Here is a 16,821-nt window from a genome sequence, read left to right as displayed (position 1 = left end):
GTTACGACTCCTAACCTGACCACTTTCAAGTATTTGGCATACCTGATCGTGCCATGTTTTTCTCGGTCTTCCTCTGCTTCTTTTCCCAATAATTTATAAACTTTATAAAATAAAACAGCTTTGTTTTTAACCAGTTTTCGGTTAAAAGTGGTTAAAATCAAGAACCTTGTAATCAGGGTTAAACATGTACTTATTCTAAAACATGAATGCGTGTGTGTGATGCATGAATGTGTGTGTTTGCAAATACAGAGTGGTATGGCGTTCTTTTCTTTTTCTAACCCGGCGGGCAAGCTGCGGGATGGTTAGTTAGTTAGTTATAAAGTGTTTAATTATTTTATTGAAATTATTGAATACATATCGCACACTCCATTCAACAACGTCATAAATCAAAAAACTTGATTTTTCAGGAGATCGTTATCAAAGTTTAAGAATATAATGAAATGTATTAAAAATAAATATCAAGCCACTTATTGAACTTTTTACTGTGCAACAGATCTTTTTAGGTAAAACCTGAACGTTTTTTCTCCATTTGAAAAATATTAAGTATATGTAAAATAATAATAAAACAATACATTTTCTTCAAAACTTTCTGCCCTGTAGCGGGTAAATATTACGTTAAAATATGCCGCTTTTGCTGGGATATAGTACATTTTCTGGGCATTTCGAAAACATGCACAGCTGAAAATTGACGATTTTAATATAAGTATGACGTTGTTGAAAGGAGTGAGCGATATGTATATTAATATAACTTCTATGACCTTTTTCAAACATCTTCATATAAGAACGCTACAATAAATCATTATGTAATATTTTTTTATTCTTTTAGATTTTTTTGGAGATTGGTGCCCTTTATTATGTGCAATAAATCGAAAATCCTTTCTTTACAAATTCGTGATAGATTTAGCCTTGTACTGAACTGTTTTGAACTTTTTGTCGGCACATTTGTTGCCATATGTTATTTGGTTTTTTTATCTCTCCAATAATTGCCAAAATGTGCTCATGTCGTATTCACTGCACCCTGTAACTATCATTTCTACACACATAAAAGGTTTACATATCGTTTTATGTATACCTACATGAACAATATATCTTCCTGGCTACATCTCAACTTATCGTCTTTGTCGACTGTTGGGATCAGCTCTCCTCGTCCTCAGGTTGTAGGTCCTTCTGTCATGGACAATGTCACCTAGGCCATGGCTTCGGATCATGTTATCTTTCTGCAGCATCCGTGAATTCTTTAGTCTTCCTCTAGATGTCTTTCGAGGAAGATCCATGGCGATCGCCTGGTTCACAATATGTTCAGGTTCTCTGCGTCCTATGTGCCCATACCATCTCAATTGCCTTTCCTCTACCTTACTATTGATGACTGTTACACCCAACCTTCTGCAAATGCGTGAACTCTTTATTTTGTCTTTTATCTAGCATATATCAGTTCTTATCCAATCATGCATTCTTTTGTTATTTTAGCATTCGAACATCTATCATACATCGTTCTGCGGCATAGTCATCTGACAAGTCGCATTTCGACTGAATTCAGACTATTTTATTTCCTCTTTTATTAACTTTCTATACATACGTTGGGTTGAAAGCAGGATTCCGTTGTGTACTGCCAGTTTAGATTTTTCTGATATACTTTTTTTGCTTCAACTGATTTCAGTGCACCATTCACTCTGTTCCCAGCATTCACTCTCCTTTCCATATCTTAACCAATGTTTCCATGCATAGAAAACATACTTTCCAAATATTATTTTACACCCAGATCTACATTTATCTCTTTCAAAAACCACGACTTTGGATTTATCAACATTTATCTGTAAATCACATTTCTTCCCATTTTATTAGTATCTTCCTTCTTTCTTCTTGGCTTAGGCCTTGTGGACTGTTTTTAAGAGGGATTAGCCTCCTGCGATGTCGATTCCCAGCTATCAATCCCCATAGCTTTGGTAGTCTGCCCGGGAGTCGTTATAATTGGACTGCGAAATGTCAAGATATACGAAAATGGCACTATTTTCTGGCATTACATTTAACTATATTAAATAGACATTTACCTTAACACACCTTTCTTAATTGTCTTTTGCGCTTATCTCAGCCTTGCATGCTTTCCGCGTGTACATACTATTTCTCTTGTGTATGCGTTACGTCACGATTAGTTAATATCGGTTCCAATCAGGACAATAAAACAAGTTATACTTTACCAATATCCGAGCTTGATACAGCTACGGGTATCTAAATAGTTACGCGGAAATTTTGTCACCAGCGCGCCGCGGGATACGCGATAAATTACTGCGAAAACGTTTTAAGCATTTACGTTTTGTCATATTGTTGTCCAATAATTATTATCGTAATTAAAACATAACTCGAACACGTTCGGTAATGTAGTTGCACGATCCAATCATACAATAAGCCTCCACTCATATCAACATATTATTCATGTAGACTAATAAAAGATCGAATGCAGAGTGGAATACGAAAAAGAACAAATGAAGACTCTAAGGAGCATATTTAGCAAGAGTTTACGTGATAGAATAAGGAACACCAGGATAAGATAAATATGCGAGATGGAAGATGTCGTTAGGTGGGGAAGGCAACGAAGGAGACAATGGTATGCGCATGTGAGGAGAATGGAACCACTCAGACTCCCCTACATCGCACTGTACGGCAACCCTAAGGTAGATAGATGAATCCCGGGCAGACCATCAAAGAGATAGATTGACAGCTGGGAATCAACATCGCAGGAGGCTTCTTCTTCTTCATGAGCCCTCTGTGCCTCTTTGTTGGATATAGGTCTCTTCCGTTTCCTTTGGTCTGTTGCTGTTTGCAGCCAGTTTCTACCCCCACAGCGGCTACTTCGTCAGACCATCTCTTTTGGGGTCTTCCGACGCCTCTTTTGTTCTCCCAACGTCTCCATCGTAAAATTTTGGGGCTCATCTTGAGTCCTGTCTTGCAACATGTCCTGTTCATTGCCACTAAAGTCTTCCCACAAAAAAAATAAAAATAGGTCACAAGTCCTACACCAAAAAGAATAAGATATTCAAAATATTTTTTTAGTTAATTTGTTTTGCATTCATCAATACGTTATTTTTTCAACACTCACCAACAGGTAGCTATTATATTAACTAGATGTTAAGCTTGATTTTAAAGGATGATTATTTCGTAATTAATTTTAGTAAATAATAATCAATTTGTATAAGGATTGGTTGTTATTCAGCTATTATTACGAATAAGGAAGTATCCCTATATGTTTTACGCTTAGCAGTAAAGGCAAGGTTAACCTGTTTAAAAAATCATAAACAAGGTACAAAGGTACTATAATTAGTATTGTACAATGATGAAGTGAAGATGTATTTCCGTTTATCAATCACAACCATCGACAATTAGTTATAAACACGAATTGTCCAACAGTTGAGTGTGTTCAAATAAAGTATTTGAACCATCTAAGGTTTTAAAAATTCGTTTGAAAATATCATAACTAGGCGAAACAACTTTTCAATGTATTTTTATATGACAATGATTAAAGAAAACACTTCGTTTTTTACCACTTGAGTTTTATTATAGACTACATGTTTCAGAAGTTAAACTTCCATCATTCAGGTCTGTATAGTAACTAAAATATAAAATATAAAATTGTTCTATAAATAAGGAGAGGGGAAAGTAAGGGGAAGGGGTTAGTCAAGGGACGGAGTTTGAAAACAAAGGAAAAATAGAAAGCAATGGTGAAGAATTTTGAAACGATATATTATTTGATAAATTATTATTAGAATTCAGGTTTTTTTGGATTTCTAAATTTTCAAGATAACTCAAAATTTGGCCTTTATATGGAACAAGGCGTAATAATTTTAAAACATGTAGTCTATAATAAAACTCAAGTGGTAAAAAACGAAGTGTTTTCTTTAATCATTGTAACATGTCTTACCATAAAGTTAATGCCGAAACAATAAATAAAATATTTTTATATGTTTTTTTTTAACAATAAAATACAAGTTAGTAGACTGTAGTTTGATTTTAACGTTTAATTTATCAATTATAATGTAGTTCTACAAATTCAACGCCAAATATATAAATGAATACATAAATAGTACCTAAAGTATTTCATATTCGAGAAAAAGTATTTGAATTTCACTAGATATATCTATGGTGAGATGAAATAAGTTTTTTATTGAGCAGAAACTTTTTCGTTTGTATGTGAGGTCAGAATCTACGATTACAATCACATACATGAGAAACGCTAATTTTTTTAAAAATATTTAAGCTTATAATTTGACCAGTTAATTTATTTTCAACATTTTGAGTGTGTCCAAATACTTGTTAACAAATCTGAATTATACACCACATTGGAGTTATGTTGTATACATTTTTGACATCTCAACATAGATATAAAGAATATGGAAGTCTGGGCATTTACATGGCTTACGACCTTGTCATAGGCAGGTTAAGTGATCAGTTTACATACGTGCAACATTCACCAACTCTACTCATGATTGACAACAACACTACTGAAATATTTAAATCTCCTTGATATATTGATGAATACCACATTATTCAAATTTTTAGAACTCCTATATCGCTCACTCCTTTCAACAACGTCATATATGAAAAATCGTAAATTTTCAGTTGTGCATTTTTTTGGAATGTCCAGAAAATGTACTATATCCCAGCAAAAACGGCATATTTTTAACTTAATATTTACCCGCTACAGGGCAGAAAGTGTTGTTTTTGCATTTTGAAGAAATGGTATTGTTTAATTATTTTTTTTAAAAATACTAAATATTTTTCGAATGGAGAAAAAACGTTCAGGTTTTACCTAAAAAGATCTGTTGCACAGTAAAAAGTTCAATAAGTGGCTTGATATTTATTTTTAATACATTGTATTATATTTTTGAACTTTAAAAACGATCTCCTGAAAAACCGAGTTTTTTTATTTATTTGTGACGTTGTTGAAAGGAGTGAGCGATATGTGAACAAGCACCTATTTGATCTCACAATTAAAAATGTTGAAACCATGTTTTGTAAAAGAGACTTTTATTATTTCGCAATAAAGCTTTATAAACTATGTACTTCCATTTATTTTTAATGCATTAAAAATCGCCAAATTTAACTTTATATGTTTTTTTGTTTCAGGTTTACAATGGGACCTTCTCACTTACTGCTACTAGCAGTATGCCTGCCGCACATAGCTTCTCTGCATACTCAGGTACGAACAATACTTGTGTAATAGAAATATAATCGTGTTAAGCAAGATACGGAGTTTAAAAGTAATCCAGAATGTCAAAGGTCAGGTCTTGAACAATTTAGAAACGAATAAAAAATTTAATTATGATAAAACATTTATTAATAAAATGCTTTTCTTTTATGTATTAATTTTTAAATCAAACACAGATTTTTTGAGTCTACTAAGTTGTATTTTATTAACAAAAACACATAAAAAATTAATATTGTGACAATTGTTTCGCCTAGTTATGGCATTTTCAAAAGAATGACATTCGTTTGAAAAAAATATGTGTTTGATATAAATTTTTTTTTATAACCCTTATCCGCACCTAATGGTGCATAGGGCACTGCATCAAATCGACGCAGTGTTATCTTGATCATTACTTACATGAAGGCAAGGTGATCACTCTTGCGCTTCAGGAACCAGTCCAGGACAATATTGAATAAATATTACAGTGTTAAATCACTAATATTTATTTTCACCTCCCCCTGGGAATCTGACCTCCAGCACGGTAGCTAAACACGCTGACCATTACACCACGGAGGCGGACGAAAAATTCATACATAAATTAAAATGGAGTTCTACAAATTAAACGCCAAATCAATAAATAATATGCTTTTCCAAAATACATCACTCCAAAATTATCTTTGTTCCTATAACAGAAAATATTTATGGTACGTACTTTGCTACAAATAAGCATGCTCATTCGTTGGATATTCGAGTATTCTATGCTACCTGCAGCGCAGATGGGCAGGGCGTGCTCTGAGCGCATCTGAACAGGTTTGCCTATGAGCATGCTAGCATCGATGTAAGCGAACGAGTATGCTAATCTCGAACAAATGTATACAGCTAGAGAGCATGCTCGTCTTAACCGTGCTCATAAGCATGCTTGATTACTAGCGATTAGGAGAAACCCAGATTTTTGAATAAGAATTTGAACACACTCAAAAATGTTGTGAACAAATGGTTTATTTTTAAATAATTTTTAAATATCGCTCACTCCTTTCAAGAACGTCATAAATCAAAAACTTGATTTTTCAGGAGAACGTTTTTAAAGTTTAAAAATGTAATACAATGTATTAAAAATAAATATCAAGCCACTTATTAAAATTTTTACTGTGCAACAGATCTTTTTAGGTAAAACTTGAAGGTTATTTCTCCATTTGAAAAATATTTAGTCTATTTAAAAAAAATAATTAAACAGTACATTTTCTTCAAAATACAAAAACAACACTTTCTGCCCTGTAGCGGGTAAATATTAAGTTAAAAATATGCCAGTTTTGCTGGGATGTAGTACATTTTATGGACATTCAGCAAACATGCATAACTAAAAATTTACGATTTTTGATTTATGACATTCTTGAAAGGAGTGAGCGATATACTCTCGGCACGGAAAAATCCAAATCAAATTTTTCTATTGTATTTTCATATTTCAGAGGGGTATTTTTAACCCCTGGCGACGGAATTTGATAATTACACACATACTGTTAAGATCTTAATAAAGAGATTGGTGTATAATATGCATACCAGAACATCGAATAATTCCTTCTTTTATGCCTTTGAAATGAGGCCGGCGCAGAAGGTAAAAATACCCTTCCCGTCCTTAAGCATCAATCGACCGAGCGGGTAGAAATACTTTTCCCGTCCTGAGTGTGTTAATAAGAACATTTGTAGCTCTCTCAAAACTTGTCGTGTTTACATTAAGTATCTCAAAAGTGGTCTTATTCATTCAAACCCTTATCCGCACCCTATGGCGCATAGGGCACTGCATCATATAAACGCAGTGTTATCTCGATCATTAACACGTGAAGGAAAGGTGATCAGCCCTCCGCTTCAAGTACCAGTCCAGGGTTATATTGAATAAATATTACCGTGAGAAAAATCACTAATATTTATTTGACCCCCCCTGGGAATCAAACCCGGGACCTCCAGTATGGTGGCCGATCGCGCTGATCATAACACTACGGAGGCGGACAAAACATATAGGTACAAGTGCTCTATTTTAAAATTATTTATAAAAATATTAAAAATAATAAATAAATGAATAGAAGATTAATTAATTAATAGATTTTGTCCGCCTCAGTAGTGTAATGGTCAGCATGCTCGGCTACCGTTCTGGAGGTCCCGGGTTCGATTTCCAGGGGGGGTCAAATAAATATAAGTGATTTTTTCACTCTAATATTTATTCAATATTACCCTGGACTGGTACCTGAAGTGGAGGGCTGATCACCTTTCCTTCATGTGTAAACGATCGAGATAACACTGCATTTATACGAAGCAGTGCCCTATGCACCATTGGGGTGCGGGTAAGGGTTTTATTATTATTATTATTATTAATGAATAGAATTCTCATTTGATCCCTTTTGGGTGTCAATACTTCAAAATGGGGACTTTTTAATTCCAAAAATATACAACATGAAATCTCACAATACAACACCATATTATGGCATTGGGGTTATGACATAATGGCAAACAGTGGATTGCATCAGCTTTATTCGAACCGAGTTTTATACAAATGGAATCGAAAGTGGAATAAAGTATTATATTCGACAGGCAACCATTTACGATTATTTTATATTGCACGGAGTTTGCAGAGGAGATGTTTGAATAATATTTTATCTCAACATTATGATTGGCGGAACCAATAGAAAGAAAGGTCACCAGGACTTCTCAAACTTTACAAAAAAAATGTCTTAAACGAATATCAATATAATATTTGTCCGCCTCCGTAGTGTAATGGTCAGCATGCTCGCCTACCGTTCTGGAGGTCCCGGGTTCGATTCCCAGGGGGGTTTAATAAATATAAGTGATTTTTTCACTCTAATATTTATTCAATATTACACTGGACTGGCACCTGAAGTGAAGGGCTGATCACCTTTCCTTCATGTGTAAACGATCAAGATAACACTGCGTTCATATGAAGCAGTGCCCTATGCACCATTGGGGTGCGGATAAGGGTTTTATTTTTTTTATTTTTTTTTTTTAACGAATATAGAATTTTTAAAAAAATTTTGTAGTTGCTTTTGCATTGTCTAAATTTCATGTATTTTGTACTTTCATTTAAACCATAAAGAAAAAATCCCACATTTTTTTTCAATTTTTCAATTTTCAATTAATACAATAATTAATATATACATTACAAACTAACATTTAAGGCGTATACATTAAAAAAAAAAACCAATTAAAAGTAAGCAAGAAGACTCTTGTTAAATGTGTAGAAGAATCCCGCTTCGGAAGAATCCTTCGGACACATGGAACAGATCAATATCCAATGTGATATTGTTCAACATAGCGGTAGCTCTTCCTACAGGCATAACCATCGGCAGGTTGGTCCTGTGTATAGGAATGTGAAACAATCTATGCCGACGCTGTCTTAGGTAACTATCGGGAACATACAGACCAATGCTCCGGATAATTTCAGGATTATCGATCATACCGCGCAACAATCCAAAAAAATGCGTAACCAAATACACATTTGTAGGTATACTTGCGCGTGTGTAAATAGTACAATGCAATATATTTCTTCTTCGAAATATACTTCCTTATCCGCACCCAATGGTGCATAGGGCACTGCATCATAAAAAAGCATTGTTATCTTGATCGTTAGCACATGAAAGAAAGTTGATCAGATTGAATAATTTATGAAGCGTCATTTTCATAAAATACTACCTCAAGGGCGCTTAAATACATATCGCTCACTCCTTTCAACAACGTCATTTATCAAAAATCATCAATTTCCAGTTGTGCATGTTTTCGGAATGCCCAGAAAATGTACTATATCCCAGCAAAAGCGGCATATTTTTAACTTTATATTTACCCGCTACAGGGCAGAAAGTGTTGTTTTTGCATTTTAAGAAAAGGTATTACTTAATATTTTTTTTTAAATATACTAAATATTAATAATAAAATGGAGGAAAAACCTTTAGGTTGTATCTAAAAAGATCTGTAGTACAGTAAAAAGTTCAAAAAGTGGCTTGATATTTATTTTTTATTTTATTTTAATTTGAAATTATTTATCTGGCAGTCACCCAGTGAAAGGATGTTTCTGCCAGTGTCAAGTGTTATTTTTATTTACAAACAAAAAAATAAAAGAAAACATTTTATTATATTCTTTAACTTTAAAAAAGATCTCCAGAAAAACCAAGTTTTTTTTATATATGACGTTGTTAAAAGGAGTGAGCGAAATGTACATACATATATAATATGTATGTGTGTGTTTACAAACAATGGACATTTTTTATATTAATTTCGAATATAAGAAGCACCTGAATATTATATTATTTTTCTCATATACAAACCACCACTATTTAAATATCATAATATATTGGCATGTTGGTTTCAAAGTTTGGGAATTATTGTTGCATTATTTCATTCACTCGACGCCGAATCTATGACTTTTTAACTCCGATAGAAAGTAAGTCTTCCTAATTTAGTCTCGCTCAATTATGGCCAGTTGCATAATAACACAAACAGATCAAATGCAATTATCTTTTGAGAAAAAACACAGTTTCTTTTGAAATGTTTGCATTACGATTTGATGCAACTATTACCGGATAATTGCAAAAAATATCGGATATGAATTTTGCAGTTAAAATGAAATAAATGGCTGTTTACGGTTTATTTGATTTATTCTTTCTTTTTCCGAAATTTCTGTTTATTAACACGCTCCTTAAAAATAAAAAAAAATGAAATTCAAAAGGCAAATAATAATAATTTACAACTTATAAATACACAAGTAAATGATTTTGCTAAAAGTCCGTTATTAAATATGTTTCCAATCACTCATCATCCCTGATCCCTTTTGACTGTGACTGCCAAACTACACAGCTTCTTTCCCTAACTGTCAAAATATTTTGAATATTGTTTAGTAGATAGTGTTTTAGTATTAATCTAAGTATTAATAAAGAAGCGGTTGGCTTCGACCGGTAGACATTAAAATTAAGTTATAATAAAATATTTATATTGATTTTAAAACAAAGTTACATTTCAATTATTAATCATACTCTCCTTATCATTCATCGTTTACTTTGTGTAATACCACTTTTTAGTGGTATTACACAAAGTGAACGATGAATGATAAGGAGAGTGTTATATTACCATACCACAAAGTTAGCAATGTTTTCATTCAAAATATTCGTCTGTATATGGTATTTTTCATTTCAAAAAGTACAACAGTACATTAAACAAAACTCGGCAGGGATAGGCAGAGAGAATAGAACGCCACACCAATCTGTCTTTGCAAACAATCATCGCCTCTTCCGCATTCATACCCGCTGATTAATCCAATTCCTGACCTGACCACTTTCAAATATTTCAAATACTAAGACTACATATAAAAATTTTAGGTTGAAAAAAAAATAGATTGGAGTTGTATTTATTATGTACAGTAAGTATCTTTGCTTTTTATGTACAAGGTTTATAGATCAAAAAGTCGATTTTTTTTTCTAACTTGAAAAAAAACATGTTTTATTTGAATCTGTGTTGGGAACAGGAGGGATAATCTAGTGCGGGCCAGTCAGGAACTTGTCAGCATTTGCTCATTGCTGGGAGGAAACCACGTTGCACTCCTCAGGAGAAGCCGGACTGCTGACTGTCCTCAACAGGCCTTCCGTTCCACTAGAAGAGGGTTCGGCATTTTGTGTCCTAGCTTGGTTTATGGTACCAATGTCCTTCAGTACTTTTATCATGTATGACACCACCTCTCGTGACAGTTCCTTATGAACATATCGCTAACTCCTTTGAAATACGTCATATATAAAAAAAAATAGATTTTTCATGACATCGTTTTTAAAGTTTAAAAGTATAATAAAATGTATTTAAAATAAATATCAAGCAACTTGTTGAACTTTTTACTGTGTAACAGATCGTTTTAGCTAAAACCTGAAGGTTTTTTCTCCATTTGAAAAATATTAAATAAATAGTGTATTTTAAAAAAATATTAAACAATACCATTTCTTCAAAATGCAAAAACAACACTTTCTGGCCTGTAGCGGGTAAATATTACGTTACAAATATGCCGCTTTTGCTGGGACAAAGAACATTTTCTGGGCATTCCGAAAATATGCACAACTGCAAATTGACGATTTTTGATATATGACGTTGTCGAAAGGAGTGAGCGATATGTAGGATATACTAATAGTTAAACGTTTATAGATATTCTAGCTTAATATACTTATAAGTGGCAGGCACAAAGTCTATAATACGGATATTACTGGTAGTAAGAAGTTTTAACAGAATACCACCGAAATACCTCGAACTTTGAACCGCTCACTTGAGAACACTGTACTTCCGCCAATAAACACAACACACACATACGTACACATGTCAAGATATATAATCTTGCTAAAGAATCTAATTATACTGGTGCAAGTCAAGTATATTATTTATTGATTCAGTATTTACTTTGTGGAATAACGTAAAGATATAAAAAAAAATCACCTGGATAATACCAATTTTTAATTTATTTATGTTAACATGACTAGTTTCGAAAACTACATATATGAACATATATTCATATATATACGAATGAATATATATATATATATATATATATATATATATATATATATATATATATATATATATATATATATACACACATATATATAAGAAGGATGAAAGTAGACTAAATGCAGTCGAAATGCGATCTCTCAGAAGAATGTGCGACAAAACGATGTATGATAGATGTGCGAATAGTGAAATAAGGAAGGAATGCAAAGCTGATATAAGCATTATCAATAAAATTAAGAAAGGTGTGTTGAGATGGTTTGGACATGTGGAACGAATGAGTGAGGAAAGAACGGTAAAACGGATTTATGAGGCGAATGTTAGTGGGAAAAGAAGCAGAGGAAGACCGAGAAAAACATGGCACGATCAGGTATGCCAAATACTTGAAAGTGGTCAGGTTAGGAGTCGTAACAATCGGCGGGTATGTATGAGGAGATGCATGAACGTGGAAGAGGCGATGAATGTTTGCAAGGACAGAGTGGTGTGGCGCTCTATTCTCTCTGCCTACCCCTGCGGGAAAGCGGCGTGATGGTTAGTTGGTTAGTTAGTTAGTCATATACGAACCAATTTTTGAAACATTGTTCTTGAATCTTTATACAATATATAATACATCACCATATATTGGTAGCACTAGTCTGATGATGTCGGTAACGACGAAATCCGGTCACTGGCCAAATGGCGGAAATTATTAACCAGACTTGCATCCTTTTTATTCTGAACCGAATTAAATCAACAGCTGTTTTCACTGCATGAGTAATTTTGAATTGACATCTTACAAAGGTCAAATTGACTTGCGGTCGGGATTTTCAGAAAATCTTGAATTTACGATGTAAACATAATTTATTATTTTAAGCGAAAATAGCACTTATTAATTTGATAACCTTTTTCTGCGTGTGAGTGAATGCAGATATGTGTTGGGTTCTACCACCATTTTTGACATATCAACAAAGACGAAGAAGTCTGGATATTTACAGGGCCTATGAGAGGTCATAAATAATAACTCTTGAGTGGAGATTATCCAGATTTGTGAACAAGAACAGTAGTCTGGAATGGTTATTCTGATACCGGTTATCATGAAGTAGCGTTATTACACAAAGTGATCGATGGATGATAAGGAGAGTGTTATATTACCATACCACAAAGTTAACAATGCTTTTAAGGCACGATATCAGAAAGCCAACTTAATATTCTTTAAATCCAGGCAACATTTACATAAATTGATTTTTTTCTTAAAATACCGTTTTTGTATTCAAAAACGAAGTTTTTCTTCGAAATAAATATGTGGTTTTGAAAATGCGTTATTGAAAAGTAAGGAAACACGAGTAATATATGAATTTTTTTTTTTAAATTAAGTTTTACTTAGTAAATATCACTATTTACCTGGATGACAGAGCTCGAGATATAGCTAGTGCAGTAGCTCATAAGAAGGAAATAGCGGTATTTACTAAGTAAAATTCAAATAAAAAATGGATAGATTTTACCATAAAGAGACTGCCAAAACAATTAATGAAAATATTTTTAAAATACGTATTCCCAAAAAATCTGGTTCCACTATTTAATGTATTATTTTTTGACATCTTATCAAAGATGAAGAAGAATATGGAAGTCTGGGCATTTACGGGGCTGACGACCGTATAGGCTGGTTTAAGTGATCACTTTACACACGTGTAACATTCACCAATTCTACCCATTATTGACAACCACACTAGTCAAATTCTTAAAAGTTCTATACAAATGAACCAATTTTTGAAACATTATTCTTAAATTACTAGAACTTCACTAGAGACATCCAGTGAGATGAAAATAAGCTTTTATTGAGCGACAAGTATTTGGACATACTCAAAATGTTGCCACTTTTTATTGTTTAAAAAAATTGTGCGAGAAGATACGTCTGGCTCCAGGCGCAGCCGGTCGCTTTCTGTATTGTGTGTTTGCGAGTTTCCCCTTAATATGCAAAAGATAGATGTTTCATTTCAAGTTGAGACACCTACGAGAATAATTGTAAACTTTGCTTGATTTTAAGCACTATGCATAATCTTCAGAGACCAATAATGATAGTAATTACAGGAATTAAATGACATTTAAGATAGATAGTAGTTCCTTCGCGTTCAAGGAGGTCCTGTCATGACGAGACGCTTGACCCCACCGGCTACGAGAACCCGGAAACGGAACAGAGATGCTTCTTTACTCTTTGCACGATATGCAGAAGGCTTCACTTCCTGTCGCTTGGGTATCCGCGAAAGACTGCAGTGTCCGATTTCAATATTTCCAAAGTTATCCTTCACAAAGATATGAAACTTAGGATAAAATATGTATAATTTATATTTGAAGCACTAACTTTGTGATTTTCCATTTTATAATTAAAATGTAACTTTGTTTTTAAAATCATTAAAATTGTGATTTTAAAACAAGGTTACATTTTAATTAATGATAAAATATTTATTGATTTATTAATTTAAATTTCATGTACAGAAAATAAATAAGTACGTTGGCGGGCTTATTGCTAAAAAAACAATGTTTTTCAGCCAACCAAAAACAGACTAGTGATATTGATTAAAACGTTTGATACTATGTATAGCTGTTTGCAATCAGAGGGTAGATAGTACATGTAATTGAACATTAAAAAAACATAAATTATAAATTGATGACAATAAGGGCGGCAAAGGATAAAAGGGAGTTTAGGGAAGGAGGTAGAGGGAAAACTAAGGGATGAGGTTTGATGGACAGTTAGGATTCTTATGATAAATAGTAATGTCTCAGACGTTTCTTTAAAGTTATTAGAGAAGATGCATTTTTTACAAGGAGAGCTAATTCATTCCTGGCCGCTAATACTCTTAAACTAGCGATATTAGAATATCGTGGAAAAACTGTCAAAAAACGCTAACAATAAAATCCCTGTTTGAATAATCCCTGTTATTTAAAGCTTTTAGCCTGAATAAAATACCTGCTATTAAAATTAAAGCTTAATTTACTTTGAAAACTACAAACAGATGAAATTTCAAACTACTTAGTGTATTTTGTCAGTTTATAAAACGTTTAAAACTTTATAATTTGCATTACTAAGTCAAAATTGCATATTCACGTTTTTTGCCAGTGGGCACAAATTTTGACACAGTTAAAATATTGAAGAAGAGTGTTAATGGCCGATTGCGTGTGAAATACTACTTTTAAGGAAATATGTTTCCGAGTTAATTACTATAGATCACTACAGACTATTACTGTAATCTGTAATACATTACAATGAATAGACGCGGAACTATAAATCAATTTGCATATGAAATCGATCCTTAATAGCAGTAGTATTCGGAATTCTTTGAATATAAAGTTATTGTTTCTCGGTAATTCAGTAATATTATATTTTGTAGAGACTATTACCTAATGAAAGGGAAACAGTACGATGAGTTTATCTCAACTACATATATTCCTATCATCAGTAGCACTGGCAACCTCTATGATGTGACTCCTCACAAACTAATAAAAGAGTTTCTGCTCAATAAAAAGCTTCTTTTCATTTCACCAATAGTGAAGTTCTAGTGATTCAAGAACGATGTTTCAAAATTGGTTCATATATAGTTATGGAACGTCCAAGAATTTGAGTAGTGTGGTTGTCAATAATGTGTATAATTGGTGAATGTTACACATCGCTCACTCCTTTCAAGAACGTCATAAATCAAAAAACTTGTTTTTTCAGGAGAACGTTTTTAAAGTTTAAAAACGTAATACAGTGATTTAAAAATAAATATCAAGCCACTTATTGAACTTTTTGCTGTGCAAGAGATCTTTTTAGGTAAAACCTGATGGTTTTTTCTCCTTTTGAAAAATATTTAGGATATTAAAAAAAATAATTAAACAATACCTTTTCTGCAAAATGAAAAAAAAACACTTTCTGCCCTGTAGCAGGTAAATATTAAGTTAAAAATATGCCTCTTTTGCTGGGATATAGTACATTTTCTGGGCATTCCGAAAACATGCACAATTGAAAATTGTCAATTTTTTATTTATGACGTTCTTGAAAGGAGTGAGCGACATGTGTAAAGTGATCACTTGAACCAGCCTTTGACGGTCGTCAGCCCCGTAAATTCCCAGACCTCCATATTCTTCTTCGTCTTTGATAAAAACTAACTAACTAACCATCACGCCGCTTCCCCGCAGGGGTAGGCAGAGAGAATAGAGCGCCACACCACTCTGTCCTTGCAAACATTCTTCGCCTCTTCCACGTTCATGCATCTCCTCATACATACCCGCCGATTGTTACGACTCCTAACCTGACCACTTTCAAGTATTTGGCATACCTGATCGTGCCATGTTTTTCTCGGTCTTCCTCTGCTTGTTTTCCCACTAACATTCTTCTCATCTTTGATGAGATGTCAAAAAATAATGTGAGAATTATGCTAATCGTCTTAATTTCCACAGAATTATTTCAAATGTCTCAGTCAGTGTTGAGTCAAATCAAAAGTAAGCTCATGGTTATGGATGGAATTTCGACAGAAGACCGGCAATGTTAATTTCACCAGCACCATTCGAGGCATACAAATACATTAGCGTATTAAAAATTAACATTAACCTAGAGAATGTTTTGCACTGTTTACCATGACAATATTTCGACATATTGAAGGCGATATGAATAACGGCTTTGGCAATATGAGGCATGAAAAATGACTCGCCCGAAAATACGAGATAATTGATACAATAAAAAAAAAACAAATTTACATACAGCTTTTCCATTTTTTTATTTGACCAGTGAACGATCGCATTTCGTCGTTACTGACATCATCAGACTAGTGTCTTACTGAAGACTTACTTGTCAGATGATGTCGATTATGATGAAACCGAAACGACATTTATTAATATACAAACATATAATATATAGGTCTTCTCTACTATCGGCATGAAGCACAGCATCGTCAGCATACAAAAGGCAAAATTTAAAACTAACCAACCATAACGTCACTGCTCTACAGGGGTAGGCAGAGAAGATAGAACGCCACACCAATCCGTCTTTGCAAACAATCTTCGCCTCTTTCATATTCATGAATCTCCTCATACATACCCGATAATTATTCTGACACCTGACGTGACCACGTCAAAATATTTGATCTTCTGTT

The 16,821-nt window shown here is 33.3% G+C and overlaps 1 protein-coding gene across 4 annotated transcripts in view; it reads left to right on the top strand.

Moving 5' to 3' along the window:
• sona (sol narae metalloprotease) overlaps positions 1-16,821 on the top strand; it is a 171,243-nt gene that overhangs the window by 53,876 nt on the left and 100,546 nt on the right. For all 4 annotated transcript variants that reach the window (XM_088269387.1, XM_088269388.1, XM_088269389.1 and 1 more), the window contains exon 2: positions 5,119-5,191. In XM_088269387.1, the coding sequence (XP_088125513.1) occupies positions 5,126-5,191 (66 nt within the window). In that variant the 5' untranslated portion in view covers positions 5,119-5,125. The remainder of the gene's footprint in view (positions 1-5,118; positions 5,192-16,821) is intronic.

Source organism: Brachycentrus maculatus, unplaced genomic scaffold, assembly GCF_059751285.1.
Source record: "Brachycentrus maculatus isolate JH-2025_06_01 unplaced genomic scaffold, ASM5975128v1 h1tg000349l, whole genome shotgun sequence".
NCBI classification, from domain to species: domain Eukaryota; kingdom Metazoa; phylum Arthropoda; class Insecta; order Trichoptera; family Brachycentridae; genus Brachycentrus; species Brachycentrus maculatus.
This window is presented reverse-complemented; position numbering and strand designations above follow the sequence as displayed.